Raw genomic sequence first — 17,510 nt, forward strand, 5'->3', positions numbered from 1 at the left:
AGGGTTTATGTGTAAATGGTTGTGTATAATAGAAAGCAATGTTGGCAATAGCATATGGACATTAGATCAAATTCAACACAAGGATTATTACATATAACTCCTAAAATTTCAAGAAATAGAAATTTATTTGCAATATTTACCATAATGGATTATGAGTAAATCTCCTAGGTTAATTAATGAGGAATCAGAAAAAAATGATTGCCAATTTCAGTTCGGATTTACCATAAACATTATCATGTATAACTCCCTATGGAGTATTAATATATCACCACATTATCATAAATCTAACATACATGCATATGCTATATAAATTTTAGAACAGGCCAAGTTGAGCTATTGGGCTCGTAAATCATTGCCCAGTCATTGGAGTGGCAACTTGCCAATTACCCAGGTGGATTGCAAAATAGCTATGCCAGTTCATGTCAAGCATTGTACGTCGTTTGTTTGAGGATACTATGGTACATGCTAGGACTAGAACTTATCTTAAACATGTCGGAACGAAGTTAGACTTGTCATGGGTCAGATGACCATCCTGCTCGCTTGAGCTCGAAGTATTTTGGATAGGCCTGAATCTCAATTTTAAGCCTAGTAAATTGGGCGAGACTTGAAATATGTGCCCTTCTTGTTAAAATGGGATGGACTTAGGTTTACTTCAACTTGGCCTGAGCCCATTGCCGGCATTATTTCTATTCCGTCCGGATGAGCGTCAAGAAACTTGGAGCCTTAGAAAACTCAGTTGGCTAGCGGAGAAAGATGGTGAGTCTTGAACGGCAAAGAGGTTGGTGGGCACGACATGCCACCGATGTCTAATCAGCTAGAAAGATGGTAATAGAGATCGAAGGGAGGATAGAGAGGAGTACAAGTTAAGGTGCCTTAACCTTCAAAGACTTTCACCAGCATCATACTACCATTTGAAGGTCAATAATGATACGTAGCGCTAAGTTATAGCAGAAGAATATAGCATTAAGCTATGGTAAAAGGATATGGCACTAGATTATAGTAGGGGTAGAATGCTAAGCTATAGTAAGGATGTAGCGTTGAACTATGATAGGGGTGTAGTGTTGGGCTACAGCAAGGGTGTAGCGTTGGGCTACGATGAGGATATGGTGTTGGGCTACGATAAGGATGTAGTGTTGGGCTACGATAAGGATGTAGTATTGGACGATAGTAGAAAGTAAAACTAAAATAGAAAGTAGATTAAAATAAAAATAAAATATAAAAATTTACTGAATTGATTGTCAAAGGATTTTCATATAAAGTATAATTTCAGTATTTATATTGCACTGAAAATGACTACCCACTCTGCGAGTTCCCATTCATGTCTGGCCATAAAAGGTAGACTAAAACTAAAATAGCAAATAAAAATTTATTGGATTAATTATCGAAGAATCTTCCTATAGAGTACAATTCTATTATTTATACTACAATAAAAAATGACTACCCATTTTACCAGTTGTCATTTACGTCTGGCCTCCACTCCTGATAGTTCTAATAATTGACGTCGGTTATCTTCTACTATGCACGTTCGATTGTACTATCGCCCTGCATTAATTATCAGACCGATAATTATACTTTATTGGTCATAGCTCATATTGGTCGTTTCTTTCGCTTTAGCCTATGATATAGACTACACTATCATGCACTTGAGAATCTCTAAGATCAATTCAATTGCCTCGGCCCTCTTCACATGATTCGTCATCAATCATGGTCAAGGCTTAATTCTTCATTTATTGGCCGAAGCCCCCTTCTTCGATTTGTGTTTCCACACTTGGTGGAACTTATCACGGCCACACTCTATTAGGCCCAATAAGAGTTATATGACTTTCACCTATTTTTGACTTCACCCAAAGTGGCTTGCATGGTGCTTACTTGTAGCTACCTTTTGGGTTGTTGAGATATGGTGTAAATATCGGCTCAGCCTGAGTCGTATATAATATATAATTTATACTTATGTTTTAGCAATATAGTTTGGGTGACCAAAAAAATAATTAATAACATCTTTTTCATATGCCAACACTTCTTATGAACAACCATAAATGCAAATTCACGAGCTTTTCCAATCCTTTTCAAATATTTAACTTTTACAAGTGTTTTTTTTAAAATGAGAAAGAAAAGTTTAGTAAAATCGAGGCCCGGCTTGTTACCTAAAGTTTGAGTAAGCATCGAGCTTGGACCTAAGAGGTATGCCCAAAGGCTGAGCCGGGTTGAGCTCGAGCCTCACTAATTTCAGTTATATCTCTTGTTGAGCCCAGCCGGAACAGGACCCAACCCAATCTAGGTACAGTACAACCATTATTGTCCTCCTATCCCATTGATCAATCATCAAATTTCAATCCCATCGTCCGATTATCCTTCCCTTGACCCCCGATTGAATTCAAGCAAATAATGCTAGCTTCTCAACAAGGACTCTCACACCTAGGGTTGCAAACGGATTGGGTCAGAACGGGTCATGAGTGATCCCGACCCAACCTCGTTCCCTATTTGGGTCCTAATGTTGGACCCAGACCTAAACCCAACCTAATAGAAGATCAGGTTGAGTCAGGTCAAATCCATGGCTAAAATTTCTGACCCAACAGGCCGTTTGGATTGGATCAGGTCCATATATAACCCAATCCCAACCCAATAAATTCGGGTCTGGGTCGAGTCCGGGTTGGGTTCGAGTCAAATCTTGTACTTGTCATTCTCTTTATTTGGTTTCTTTTGTAATGAGTGAAAACTACAGAAAGCAGGTTATGCAGCACTATATAAGTGAAAGTGCACAAACATCAAGAGTTGATGCTATTACAAACTAACCTAATAATGATAGGCTCAACCATATTAACTTCAAGAAAAATTTTCTGTTCATGTATATAATACTTTTTTTGAGTAGAAAAAGAATTGCATCTATGGTAATCTTTTTTACTCGCCAGTGATATTCCCTGAATTTGTTAGAATGCATCTACTACTATTTTTTCTAAACATACTACTAGAAAAGCATATATAGGCCAAGATAAGGAATATAGTTTTGATAATGACGTATGACAAAGTTCAACAGCTACAAAAAAAACTCATCATGAACTCATCTCATTCCATATGGCAAAATTAATTTTATTTTACCTTCATTAGTTTGAACTTTTTTCTTAAAAGAACATTATTCCCATTTGATATAACCAACTTAAGCCTTAATATAAAATTCATACCATTTGACAATACACAAAAGACAATCTTTTTCATTCCTTTCGTCCTCAAATATAAGTAGAGATTAGACGAATAAAGTTTGAGATCCCTAAGCATCCCTGTAAGCCCTAATGGTGTGCCAGGTTCGCGTTGAATCAGGTCGGGTCAGGGTCAGATTAAGTCGGATCATAGGGTTGGAAACTTAGAATTGCCTCAAAAATTAAATAGGTTGGGTCGGATCCGATTAAGTCAGAATTTAGTAAACTTAGATCTGACTGGAAAAATAAAAGGGTTCAATTTTAGAGCCCTACTCGATCCCATAAATTTTTTGGAACAGGTTGAATTGTATCTAAACAGATTGGCCTGGGTTGGGTTGTGGGTCAAGCCCATTTGCACCCCTAATCGCACCCCCCTCCCCTCCCCTTCCTCTTAAGAACGAAGCAAAGTGAGCCTCCACGCGCTTATCGCCGTACACGATCCTCCTCCCCCCTTTCGATTCCTCTCTGCTCTCTCTCTCTCTCTCTCTCTCTCTCTCGAGCGAGCGAGCTATGAGTTCGGCGAGCGATCCCAAACCGGTGGTCACTGGCTATCCCGCCGCACCCCCGCCACCCGCGGTTGGCGCCGCCTACGCCACCACCGGCACCGCCTATTCCTACTCCGCCCCACCACCCCCCTCCGGCGGCGCTGCCTATCCCACCGCCGGCACCGCCTACCCCTACGCCGCACCGCCGCCCCACGCCGCCCTCTACTATTCCTCCCACTACCCCAACGGGTCGGCGCCGCCTGCGGCCCCCTACGGCCCCCCCGCCCGCCCCCACACCCGCTTCCTCAGCCGCCTTCTCGCCGTCGCCGTCGCCTTCTTCCTCCTCATGGGCCTCGCTACCCTCATCCTCTGGCTAGTCCTCCGCCCCCGCCTCCCTGCCTTCGCTGTCTCCTCCGCCTCAGTCTCCGCTTTCAATCTCTCCACCTCCCAGCAGGTTCTCTCCTCGGACTTCGACCTCTCTCTCTCCGTCCGGAACCCTAACCACAAGATGGGCATCTACTACGACAGCGTCGCCGCTGCCGTCTTCTACGGATCCGACGCCATCACCGAGACCTCCCTCCCGCCGTTCTACCAGGGCAAGGGGAATGCCACCACCGTCCGGGCGCGCCTCGTGGCTGCGGCGGCGTACGTCGATGCCGACGTCGCCAAGGGGATCTCCTCCGATCGAGGCCCCGGCGACGGCGTCGTCAATTTCCATGTTAGGGTTTTGGCGTGGGTTAGGTTCCGCGCCGGGGCGTGGAGGACAAGGCGGCACGTGATGAGAGTCTACTGCGACGACGTCCCCATAGGGTTCAAGAACGGGACGGCGACCGTTGGATCCCTGGTGGGCTCACCAAAGCAGTGCGAAGTTGATCTCTGAGTACGTATGTTGATATTCCCTTCCTTTCTTGAATCATCTTCGGAGTGGTAATGGTATAGGTAGTAGATGTGATATTGTAATTATCTGTGGTGTCGATGTCGACTGATACTCTGACATTTGGTATCCTTTAAACTAGATTTTAACATGGATAATGCTCACCGGAAGATAGAGCGGTCCTTGATTTTAACTAGTGTGAGTGAGATTTTGCTTTTCCTTAGCATGTCCTTGATTTGTACTTTTCACTCTTCATTGCGGTTTTTGTTGTGTAACCATAATTCAAAATTGATTGTGCTTGCTATTAATGAGAAACGTTGTCACTTTTGCGACATTGAGGAGTGAGATTTTGCAGCAACAAATGAATTTTGATAGGGCATTGTTGTTGAGGATCATGATTTTAGGTTTCATACATCATATATGGTGTGGCATTGAGCGGGGTGAAAATGTCAGGTTTTAGCTAGATATCTTGTGTGCAGGAGTGTCCATACTTGCCAGCAAGTTTCCGAAACAAGTGGTGCATGATCAAACCTGTGTCATTCTCGACTGAAGGGAAGTTCTTCGAGTATCTTGCCACATTAGATTCATCGTAGTTGAATTTACTAGGAATTCCGATGGCTTTCTTACATGAGAAAATATTCTATGCTCAATATAGGAATTCCATTGTTGATGCAGAATTTTGCAATCTTTTTTGTCGCATCTATTAAAAGCGCATATTCTGCTGCACTCGTAAGACCTCGAGTTATTTCAGCTCCTAAATGAAGCTGAACTTGTTTTTTTGCATACTCAACATCATTCACAAAGCCAAAAGTAGAGACTAAGGTTGCTGATGTTCTCATTAGATGGTTGACAATCTTTGTTTAGGAAAGTGGCTTCCATACATGGTTTGTGATCACCTCCAACTATTATTTAAAGGTTGCGACCAACCTTTAGAAAACTTTTTGGACATTGATGGGTACAAAAAGCTCATGTTTCCTAGTGCATTTTATCATCAAATTAACAATTAAGCAAAGGTGATCAACCAAAGTCTCGAATATCTTTAATGATCGTTGGTTGGTCATAACACCTGTGTACATCAACTTAATTTATAGCATTATTGAGAAAATTAAATTCTAGAGGCAAGGGCATGTCCGAGGAGTGGGCTGGGGTCATGGCTCCCATTATCGGAAAGCACATAAAACTCTCTTAGAGATATCTTGTGGGCCCCCAATCTATTATATATAGGCATTCGCTCCCACAATCTCTATTATATACTGAATTTCTTCAATCCAATGATTCCTTGAATCTCTTCAATCCAATGATTCCTATTGTAACTCCATTTTCTCCAAAATTGTTTCTTTTATAACTGATCTCTTCCTTCCTTTCTAGTCCTATCCACATGTAAACATTCAAACCTATGGATCCCACTACTGTCGAAAGAGAGAAAGTTGAGGTATAATACAACTATCAATAGCCTTTTATGTTACTTGGGTTTTCTCCAATAAGTTGGAGGCATGCATGATACATCATAGGATTTAAGTATGGTTTATCTAGAAAATAAATTGTAGATTTTGGCATGATAGTTGCTTGGGTGAAATAGGCTGAGAATCATTTGACAACTTTATTCATGTTAAATTTTCAGCAAAAAACTCCATTAATGTTCATTAAAATTTCAATGAGCATGAACAACCAAAAGGAAAATTAAAAGCATGCACACAGAGAGAGAGAGAGGGAGAGATATCATCGTATCTCTTCTTCAAATACCTTTTTTCTTGCAAAGAAATTTCATTGTCATATTACTTCTTTGCTTCTTTCTTATTGCCCTATTTTGGTATTTGGCCATGACTCTTAGGACCAGTGAGGTGTGAAGTGCCATTCTATGTTCACCATCGTTGTTGCTCTTACATGGTTAATTGAAGAGATTGTTTTTCAGTACTACTAAATGATTTGTGAGACTTGTTTCTTAAAGATTGTTCAGCGAAGGTAGACACAATTGTCATCAATTTTGTGGGTAAAGGTTTTTAGATTTCAATTGCTAAGGCAAAACAATCATCACCTAAATTCAGTTTGTGTGGCAATCAGCAAGGCCATGCCTGGATTTTGGGGATCTTCAAGATGTGCTGAAAAAGGGGGACATTATGGATGACACATTCATGTCCTAAAAGTCGGCTTTCAAGAGGTATTACCACATGTTGCAAGAACAAAGGGGATCTTAGTAAACATCAGGAAAAGGTAGACAATTGGAGAAGTACTTGTATAAAATATCACTTAGCTCAAGAATGTGCCAAGACTAAGGTAATCGTTTCATTTTGTTTCGCATGACTATGCTCTTGGTTGTGAAGGAACCTACAAGAGTGTCATTTTGTGCTGGAGAAGTTGGATTATCACACCTGATCTTCGAGAAGTTTTCAGCAACATTTAGAGCTGGTGGGCGAATAAATGATGACAATTTTGCATGCTTAGAGAGGTGATTTTAAATAGCACTTCTTGGGACATCTTGCGGGAGCTTATGATGACATCTCACAAAACTAGGAAGCGCATCATCTAATTAAGTTAAAGAAAATTGGCAGATCTTGATAGGAGATTGACATGAAGCTTTTGATAGTCTAGTTACATGCACCTATGAATTGCCTCGAGTTTGTGACTTGTAAGGTGTCAAAACTGTTCTAAGACAATGACCCAAGCAAGGTTATTGGATATCAGATTTGTTTTCATTGAGGAGGTTGGGTGATTATAAATCCCTTGATTTTCAATTAAGAGAGGATCAAGGTAAAAAGTATTCATAACCTTCAAATGCCATTATAAAACAAACTAAGGTCATTCCTACCTAGAATTTTATGGAAGAAAATTGATTGGGCTACATAATGTTAATATGTTAGAAATATAGTTTTAAATTTAAGCTCATAGAGATTTTAGGATAGCATGGCATTGCCAAACATGATATGATTTTTATATCTCTAGTGAAGACCATTGGAGAAGGTGATTATCTAGTTGGGTTTTGAATAACTTTTTCTCCAAATTTGATGGACCTCGTTGGTGTTGGCTTAGGAGGACCATCTTTCTTTTAGGTACAAAAATAGGGTATCCATTATAAGATCTTAGTAGTAATTATTTTATCATGGTCAGCTCCATAATTTGTTACTTATGTGGTTATCTTTAAACAAATGTATGGGAACTCTTCAACTTCAAATCCAATCTAATGATTCTTCTTCAATATTGTATTGGAGGAACCTTATTGAAGAGCCTAAATTTTCATTGGAGAAATCAAGGTATGCCGTCTCGATTCCAGACCCTGTACCGGTACCTTATCATCACGATATCGGTACGTCGATACGGGAGCCGATTCAGTGTATCGAGCATCGGAATGCCTCCTATACCATGTACCGGTATCGAACCGATACAGTACAATACGCTCCATACTATTCAGTTCGGTATAGTATGGCGCACCATGGAAGAAATTGACTTGTTAGCCATTTATGGGCAAAAATTAGGAGACTAATTATGCTTGGACAAGAGTTCACTGATGTGCAAGGGTTCTTCAGGATAGGAGCAAGTGGGAAGTTATATTTCCCAATCATCTTTCAGATCATAAGAATGTCTTAGCAAGGTCCATCTAATTAGTACCGTGTGTTGTATCGGTCGGCGACTGGTTCACTATAGTATTGGTTGGGTATTGTGCTGACACACGGTATGCAGTGCCATACCTATTATTGCTACGCCATCTTTTTTTTTTCTTTTTTCATTTTTATTACTTCATTTTTTAGGTTTTTAATGTTTGTTTTAATGTTTGTGGTTATTTACTTTGGGATTTGTTTGATATCTTTTATGTTAGATATGTCTCGATTATCAACAAACATGCTATACTCGATAAATTAATGCAATTGTACCCGTAATTCAATGCATGATTAGTATATGATTGGATATATATACAATATATCAAATGGTTTTAAGTACAAAATATGTACCAGTTTCTAAAATTTTGTGGAGTGCCTATATTCCTCGTAGACGTTGGGATTCTGGCCATAGTTTGGGCCAGGCATGTTAATTTAATTTTTTAGATAATTTGTTGTCCAGCCCTATGGTCCATAAGCTCCATCTACTAGAGGCACCTCGATACTCATCTTTTGAGCTATCCGAAGATTGAGGCAGCGAAATTGACCTATAGACTGCCTGAGGCTGTGGAAAGTAGTAGCACTTGAATATAATACCTCAGACGAAGCATATCCATGCAGGTCGTAGCTTGGTTGTGTGGAATAGAGTTCGATATATGATTCGGATCCAGATATATCTAAGAACCCTACTTCACACACAAGGTCATTTGCAGCAGCAGCACTGTCTCAGACCACCTCAAGAAGCCTATCTCATGTATGCAATCATATCTTAGCGGGCTATACTAAGTCATGCACTATGATCTATATCCCATGTGACATGAGTGAACAACTACTCATTGATGAATCAAATACTATGGGATTATGAGTCATATGGACCCGTGCCATATCCATTGCCACCTTTTCGGCCATTAGATGCATCTTCACTCGAACTATCGTTATCATCATCACTGGTATTGTGAGATGATATGAGCAATTGGTCATTTGAGAGCTCGATCTCGAAATTAGAGTGAGCATATTCCTCATCCACTCTCTATAGTTTAAGTGTAGTTTTCTTTCTTTTTTTTGCTGATCTGAGGAGCTATTTTCTTTCCATGGATGCCTCTACCTGCTTGGCTTTGCTGGGTGGCTCGATTGGGCCCACCATCTTGAGTGACCCTACTTGCTTGACCATACCAAGTTCTATGGTGGCCTTTTCTTAGCATCTCTTTGGCAAAGTGCTGGGAGGACATCTGGGATATGGATCTAAAGGATCGGTGGAAGGAAAGGACACTAGATAGATTGAGGTAAACAAATATGCACACAGGGGGTTGCCCGAATTGTTTTGAAGGGTCATGCTATTGGCCAAATAAGGAGAGATGGCGAGGATGAACAACTATAGCACAGGTTGAATGGAGGTCAATTATGACATGGGTAGTGGGGGATAGTCAGTGTCATATGCCAGAACCATCAAAAGTAAAGGTCAGATGTGGATTATTACCGATGAGTGGGTAGTTACAATATGATTTGTCTTCTGGTATAAATAAGTGGATGTGATTCTAATACAAGGATCTTTCAGGACATCAATGAGTTCAGTTTATTTTTAATTATTTTTATCTTTACTTTATCTCTCTCTTATATTACTAGTAGGACTTTATCCATTGGAGTAATAGTACATCACTTCAACTGTAGTTCCGGCTATATCCTATCCTATCCATGTTCTTTCAAATAGACAGTGTGATGACAACAAAGTTCTTGAAGGTCAAGACATCTTGACCCACGCTACTTTCACCCTCTTTTCCAACTGATATAACACCAGTGGCATACCTATGCATCTACCACAGCCTAGCCATCAGGCCTGTCACCTCCTTGCCCATCTTCCGACGGAGAAAGGTGACAACTCTACGAAACTGGCTAGCCAAAGAGATGATCTTAGCTCGTCAAGCTTTGACTGCTATCGCTGGCCCTCAAGCCAATCAATCATCAAATCCTCATCATACACAAAATTATTATGAAGTGTCATAATCACTGAATTAATTCACAAAATAATTCTACATTATCTACACATAATACTTTTTTTTATTTTTATTTTTTAATATTTTTATTGGTTTTAAATAATGAATTAATATTAAAATATAAAATATCTAGACAATTAATTTTAATTTGGATTATTGTAGCATCCTACTAAGGGTACTATATATATTTTCAGACCATAGATTCATGTATTCCAAATTTAACTAAATTGCTACCAAGTTGTGGTAACAAGTAGCATACATATCCCTAAACATGCTCCCAATTTTATAATTTTCTTAAATAATTTTAATTTTTTTATTTTTAATTGTAAAAATATTTTTAATATAAAAATTATATGATTAATAAAAATCATGATTTTTTTAGCATGCATAGATCATCTTTAGATTTACATCATATCATGAAATCATGCCAAAAGAGAAAAATTTGGCATGACCTCTAGTAATTTTTCTTATTTTTGGCCTATTTTAGGCCTCAAAACAAAGAGAGACAGAGAGAGAGAGAGAGCAAGAGGGAAGGAGAGGGGTACCTTGCCTCGAGTTTGGCTTGAATCTAACAAGAATTTGCTATTTTTTGACGCTTCTTGTGAATTTTTTAAAAAATAGAGAAAGAGGTAGAACCATCTGAAAGCACAAGAGGCCTTCTCTGCCTCCCTCTTTATTATGAAGGCAAAATGGGTGGCCAAACCATCTGAACCATCTCGAATCGAGCTAAACCATGTAGTTCAGCTCGGTTCGGGTCGGTTCATGCCAGTTCGGGCTTTGAGCCGAGTCGAAGGCTTGTTTCTTACTGGTCCCGACTGATACGAGTTGGTATGCCCCAACCTTGGCTATTCGGGCGATGCGGCAAATGTTGCGTCCTAGGATAAACTAGAAGATTGTGTTCCATCGATTGCTTGAAGCTTTGGTCATATTGCCTAGTTGCAGTTAAGGAGGTCCTGATGTGATGTAGCACCAATAACTTGGTTGTAATGGCTTAAGGAGGTGTCAACTCAATGTTTTTTCATTTGTGCATGGTAGACAACACAATGAAAGTGTTCATGATCATAATATCATAAATCTTTTTTTACTCCAAATGTTCGAAGCTATATAATCTTCAATTGTTGTTGCAATTATTCTAGCCCTTAATCATACTATTATTCACACCACATCCAGACTGATAATTATGATCCATAGATTGATCACAGAACGTCTCGGAATTTCATGCAGTATAGGCTAAGTAGTAGTGGGTCTTTCGAAGGGACGTCTTACGCAGTCCAAATAAGAAGTTCTAGGAGGTTGTCAGTGTTAGATTGGGTACCAAGATACAGGCTGACTACTAGTAGTGCAAGTCAACTGGCAGGGATGTAGGCCAAGTACTAGGGTGCATGCCGACTATCAATGGTGCTGGACAACTACCAGGGGTGTAGGCTGAGTACCAAGATGCACGCCAACTACCTCGGGTGCAGGTTGACTACCCTAGGTGCAGGTCGACTACCTTAGGTGCAGGTCGACCACCCTAGGTGTTGGTCGACTACCAGGGGTGTAGACTGAGTACTGGGGTGTAGGCTGACTACCAAGGGTGCAGGTTAAGGGGTAGAGAGCTAGCAACTCAGAATAAGTCACTTAATGGAGCGAAACCCAAGGAAGTGGTTGTCTAGTAATTAACACTAACCAAAACAAGGGAGGAGTGGTAGCCTTACCCAGAATACATGGGTAGTGAAAGAATGGTAACTGTCATGCAAAGTAATGATGGCTATGTAATGCAAATTAGCAAAAGATAAGTGTTAAAATTGAATAGTGATGCCTCTCCTAGCGGTTAATAGGAGTCACTTATAAGTATTCGGTTATAACAATAGAGGACTTGTTTTTCGAGCACCAGAATTGATGAATTTTTTTCCTTTTTATTTTTAATTAAAAGTTATATTTGTTTACCATTAATCCTTTGTAGTATAGCTTCTTAGTCATCGCCCTTCTTTGAGTGGGCAACATCCCAATAGTGAAAGTCCTTGAAGATTCAAGATGGTAGGACCCATTGCTTCTTTATCGTTTTCGGTTCAAATCGGTGGCATGCTCATGCAATCGTCCAACCAGTACCTTGGTTTATCACTCCTATGCAAAAAAAAGGGTCCAACAATGGCTAAACAATTACAACTTTCGACTTAACTCTAGATTAAAGGAGTATTCAGACATAGCTATTGGTTCTTAGACTTGAAGAACTAATTTCTCTAGCTGCAACTATAAAGAAAGTAATATAGGGGGTCGACTTGAAACTTCTTGCAACAATATTGTGGGTTATTATAGGATGCTAGACTACATAGACATATGAAGAGGTGCTGTACAATAGCTTCATAGAATTTATCTAGTGCGGTATAAATTCTGAATGGTGACAACTTCACATAGCTTTTTAAGTCTCAGGTAGGGGTGATAGTGCTTGACCGTTTAACCTGATTCAATCTCTTGTAGATCGGGTTAGGTTACCTGTTTAATAAAATGGTCAGCATTGGATCTAAATTTTTGGGCCATTTAGTAAATAGGACAGATCGGGTTGATAGATTTTTAATCTATTTTGTATTTGACCCAACCTGTATCTGATCCGACCCGACCTGATTGCGACCCCTAGTCTCACGAACATTTTGAATACGCTGTATATTGCTAAGGACCTTTTCCCACTTAATGCACATAGTGGGTCATTACGAATCTGTCAAGTTTGGCAAGATTGCATGCATGGTTGTAGTGGATTTCCCAGCAGGGTGCAGAGAGGTTCCTCCAATCTCTTTGATGAGGTGAAATGAAATTGTTTAATCTTATTACCATCTAATATCACCTTTTATTGATGAGAGCAGGAAGTGGGGTTGTTGGATGATAGCGTTAAACAACGTGTATTCACCTATTTCATGTAGTAGTAAAGAACATATATTTGCTATTTCCCTACAAACTTGCGTTTATGGTATATTCTGGCATTTTAAAAGACAAAATTGCTAGATTTCGGGCTTACAAATTTTAGATATTGGGTTGAAGGGTATAACCTGGCTTTGTACTGCATGGCCTCCTAGATCCTATATATTTTAGAAATGGTAGTCATGGGCTATAGAGGATCTAGTTCCATGAAGTGCACACATAGTGGATCATGGTTTAAATTGGGAATGGATGGACATGTGGCTATAGGATAAAAATGGGGGATGATGGTCCTCAAGTAATCCTCCTCAACTTTTCCTTTTAGGTGAAACTCTTGAGTATATGCTCCAAAAACAGATCTTGGTTGATATCTTTATTGGAAGTAAGCATTGGTGAATGTATCTTCACCTAGTCAACTATAAGAAGTGGTAGGATCCCAGAGTGACGATTGTCAGATGTCATCTATGCAGTAGCTATTTAAGGTTGCCACAATAACATACTTGGTTGCGATAAGATACAACTTTTGTTCATGTGCTTCAATAAAAAGGAAAAAATGGAGAAAGAAGGGAGGGTAGGGGTAAGGAACTAAGGGCTTCTTGGATAGTTTTTAATGTTGGAGGTAAGAAGCACCTTAGATAGTTGAAGTTGTAAAGTAATGTTTGAATGTTTTGTTTAAAACATTCATCTTAATGTGCATATTCAGATGTTACTTGTGAATCTGCTTTTCTAGATGTTGTTGAGAAGGGGGGAGGGGCTTTAGATTATTAAACGATATTAATGGATGCTGATTGTTTAGTGAACAATGTTGCATATGCTGCAGTACCAATTGCTTAGTAGCAGGATTTGAGAAACAGTGACATTTGACTTTGTAAAATTGAGTGTCCTAATAAAGTTCTCAGTCTATGGGTGTCCAGCTTCTTCATAAATCATATGGTCGGGCTTCTTATTTGTATTGATGGAACCAAGGTTCGCCGTACCGGTACCGAATCCCGTACCGGTGCCGCACTAGTATAGGCATACCGAGTGTCGGTACGGTACTGTACGCTCGGTACCGACCGTACCGACATTGGTGTACCGATACCGGTATCCATCGGTACGGGTACGGTACGCTCGGTACCGACTGGTACCGACCGGTACAGCGAACCTTGGATGGAACCCAAGAAGAGGAGCTCTGGTTGTTATCATTAGGTGCGACTTTTGATTATATACTCAGGAGACATATATTATTTCCGAGGTAGAGTAGCACACGCTGGCTGGGAAGAGCAGATAAAGGTTCGGGGTTAGTTCTAAGTATTTGCTTTGAGAATAGAATATGTTTATCTGGGAGTGTTTTGGGAGTTAGCAATGAAAAACATTCTATGCACCTAGTCGACAACCTGGATTGTGATAGGATGTCTGAGGGACCAACTTGTTGGATTTCTTTGTCGGGATTATTACATTTGCTGCCACAACATAGTTGTGATGGTAAGATACGAGAAATCTATTCTTGATGTTTTAGAAATGACACATGTTATCCTTGTTATTTTTAAGGATTCGTTTTTCCCTTGGTGCTACAACAAAATTTTGGTGGGTAGCTTGTGACAGTGAGACGTATTATTAAAGAACTTGATAGATGTTGACTTTGGAGGATGTAGTTTTATTTGGTGCAACACTAATTTAATTCATGGTAGGATTCTAATAAACATTGCAATTTCTTTGTAGAATATGGGTTGAATCACTATTCTCGAATGTTGAGTCATTTTCTTATTTATCATATGGAAGCTTCCTTGGCATAGATAAAACCCTACAAAAGGAACCGCTTAATTTTCTTGATGACATATTTGCTGGCTGTTGTAAGTTCCATGAATTGATGTGCATATAGACATCATTCAGAATGATTCACATGCCATTTTCAGCTGGCCAACAGGAATTGGTACCCGGCGCTCCCTCAAGATCAATTTGTGTGCGAACTGGTCCCAGATCAATCTGTTACATCTGGGTCCCAAGTACAAGAGGTGTTTTTAGTGGTTCCTTTTATCACCTTCAACTGTTCCAGCCCGTAACCCATGTAGGTATGCGGTGTACTGAACCAGCTAGTTGGGTTTTTACCTTGATTTTTGAAACTGTGGTTCGCATAGACTTTTTGACTAAAGTTTTGATGAAATTTTATTGTCACAGTCAAGAAGGAACAAACAATTGAGAATCAAATATATTATGAAAGGACCAAGAATATCAAATTGGATTTCATGTTTTTTGTGATAGTCTTTTGCTGTCTTTGTTGGACATACTTTAACTTGCTGCATCAATTTATAGCTTTTCAATATGGCATGATATTTTGAGTTCGAACATCCAACTTATTGGTGACATTGATGAATGCTGGATTTGGGGGAAAACCATTTCACTTGGCATGATACCAGCCAGGTCGTGGTAGGTTTTGAGAAAGATGAAAATTGGCATTAAGATTGATGGTACATGTGGCTACCGCTTCTTTAGTCATCCATCTTCTTCAAAGAACCTAGGACCATGATGCTTGTTGTATTCTTAGAAAAGAAGCTCCTTTCGCTTAGGCTGGGCAGGTTCTAGATGTCTTACCCCGTGATAACTTCATGGTAATTTTGCTCGGGTTACAAGAGGAAGCAAGCAGAATGGGGTGTCATTGTTCTCTCTTGCAGGAAATTGTGATAGGGTGGTTAGCAAGGATATTCTTGGGGTTTGCCAGTCTATCTTGTATTTCCATTGGTAAGCATAAATTTTTTGCTGGGATTTTCATGCTAATGCTCCAACCAGTACCACAGCCCCATCCAGGATGCCCATCTTTCTTGATAACCAGGGAAAGTGGAAAACTGGATGCGGCTCTTTAGGTACTAGAAATATAAATATATCATGGGTGATGAAGCACCTCTAGCAAGAATTTTGTACCCCGCAAAACCCCACCTCTCCCCGAAATAACAGCTACAATAGGGACACCTGTATGGTCTCTTTGGTTAGGGATGTATTGACTCTGTTCTGGTAAATGATGTATTGGCTCTTCAAGCTTTGCCTTATTTTTCTCAGGGCATACATTTTATTTTACAGATGGAAGCCCAGGTGAATAAGGTATGATTATACTTTCTTGGAGGTTAATAACGAACAATAGGAGTAAACAACAGCAGGAGAATATTTCTAGTCACTGAGAGAGGGATTTCAGATGCAGTAAACTCCGGTGTCAATACAGTTTCATTTTTTTTTTTTTTTAAACTTGGTGTCAATATAGTTCAATCTTCGCCGGAGTGGTATCATTTTCATAAATGCTTTTTTTCATGAAGGCTGTCTGCTGTGATTTGATGGTTACAAACCTCCAAGATGTAAGGTTTAATTGGTCGATGATATAATTATGCAATATCTACTGACTACCAGTAATCTCTGATAGGGATGGCTGGTCCTTGTAAAATTAATAACAGATAAGACTGAGTAGCCTCTATCCAAAAGGTTATGGTAGTTGGTTACTTTCAGATTGCTTGGTGTGATAACAGTACAATGCCCAAAGCAATCAACGTGGTCCACTGTCAATTGAAAAACATTAGATAAGACTGAGTAGCCTCCATCCAAAAGGTTATGGTAGTTGGTTACTTTCAGATTGCTTGGTGTGATAACAGTACAATGCCCAAAGCAATCAACGTGGTCCGCTGTCAATTGAAAAACATTTGCTCAAACTTATTCCTCGATGTCTTGGTAACACATGAGATGAGTGATGCGTGAAAGGTTTTCAGACTTTCAGATAATAATCTCCTCTCTTGTATTCTTCCATTTATGGGATTATGACCGTCCTGTAACTCGGTTGGATATGATGTCTACCTTCTTGTTCGGATGCGTGTAGAAGCTTCCAAAATAAAGCAAGCCTATATGGATAAGGATTCATGGTATGTGGTCGAGCTGCATTCTTTCACGCAATTCTCTTCTGATTGACGACATGACCGCTGCACGTAGGTCTTTTTCCCTCTTCCGAGCCAGTGTTTTAGATTTTGGCGTCACTGATGAACATCCGATGTGCACGCATTCCTGTCCTATAATATGATAATTACTGAGATGGGTGGAAGCTTGCTTGGACTGTAATCTTTTACTAGGACCATCTGATGTGTGAGGTTGTCAGCTGATTTGTTTTCCATCTCACAGCTGTGCTGCCCTTCTGTTTGTGAGATATGGTCTTATCACCCACTGGTATTGGTGCTGCAAGTTGTTATTCTATCCCCCTCCCTAATTAGGACCACTTAGTTAAGATCTAATGGTACCTGTGGCACCCCGGTCTGGTGCGTCTCAGAAAATGGTGATGCCGTGGGGTGGGAAATGCGTATCGGAAAAGGCAACGGATCAAGCAAAGGAAATGGCTGTAGGAAAAATGTATACCAGTTCAGAAATACGAAGAGCACCAGGCAACTAGAAGGCCGGACACTATGGACTAGTACAAGAAAATTTTCCCCTTGCACACCCTAAAAGCAAAGCATCGTGTACACAAGGTCAGGATTCGA

The 17,510-nt window shown here is 39.9% G+C and overlaps 1 protein-coding gene across 4 annotated transcripts; it reads left to right on the top strand.

Moving 5' to 3' along the window:
* The first annotated feature begins 3,578 nt into the window (after nucleotides 1-3,578).
* Nucleotides 3,579-16,320, top strand: LOC103703141 (NDR1/HIN1-like protein 10). Of its 4 annotated transcripts, XR_005513604.1 has the most exons (3): nucleotides 3,580-4,559; nucleotides 14,922-15,077; nucleotides 15,184-15,347. XR_005513604.1 is itself a non-coding variant. In XM_039130729.1 (2 exons), exon 1 carries the CDS (start codon nucleotides 3,705-3,707, stop codon nucleotides 4,557-4,559), a length of 855 nt encoding a protein of 284 aa, XP_038986657.1. In that variant the 5' UTR covers nucleotides 3,579-3,704; the 3' UTR covers nucleotides 16,081-16,320. The 4 variants fall into 4 exon arrangements, 3 of the variants coding, with proteins under 3 accessions (XP_038986657.1, XP_038986656.1, XP_008784106.2); XM_039130729.1 differs by lacking the exons at nucleotides 14,922-15,077; nucleotides 15,184-15,347 and adding an exon at nucleotides 16,081-16,320 and having other exon boundaries at nucleotides 3,579-4,559; XM_039130728.1 differs by lacking the exon at nucleotides 15,184-15,347 and having other exon boundaries at nucleotides 3,579-4,559; nucleotides 14,933-15,080.
* The last annotated feature ends 1,190 nt before the right edge of the window (nucleotides 16,321-17,510 follow it).

Source organism: Phoenix dactylifera, chromosome 10 (assembly GCF_009389715.1).
Source record: "Phoenix dactylifera cultivar Barhee BC4 chromosome 10, palm_55x_up_171113_PBpolish2nd_filt_p, whole genome shotgun sequence".
Classification (NCBI taxonomy): domain Eukaryota; kingdom Viridiplantae; phylum Streptophyta; class Magnoliopsida; order Arecales; family Arecaceae; genus Phoenix; species Phoenix dactylifera.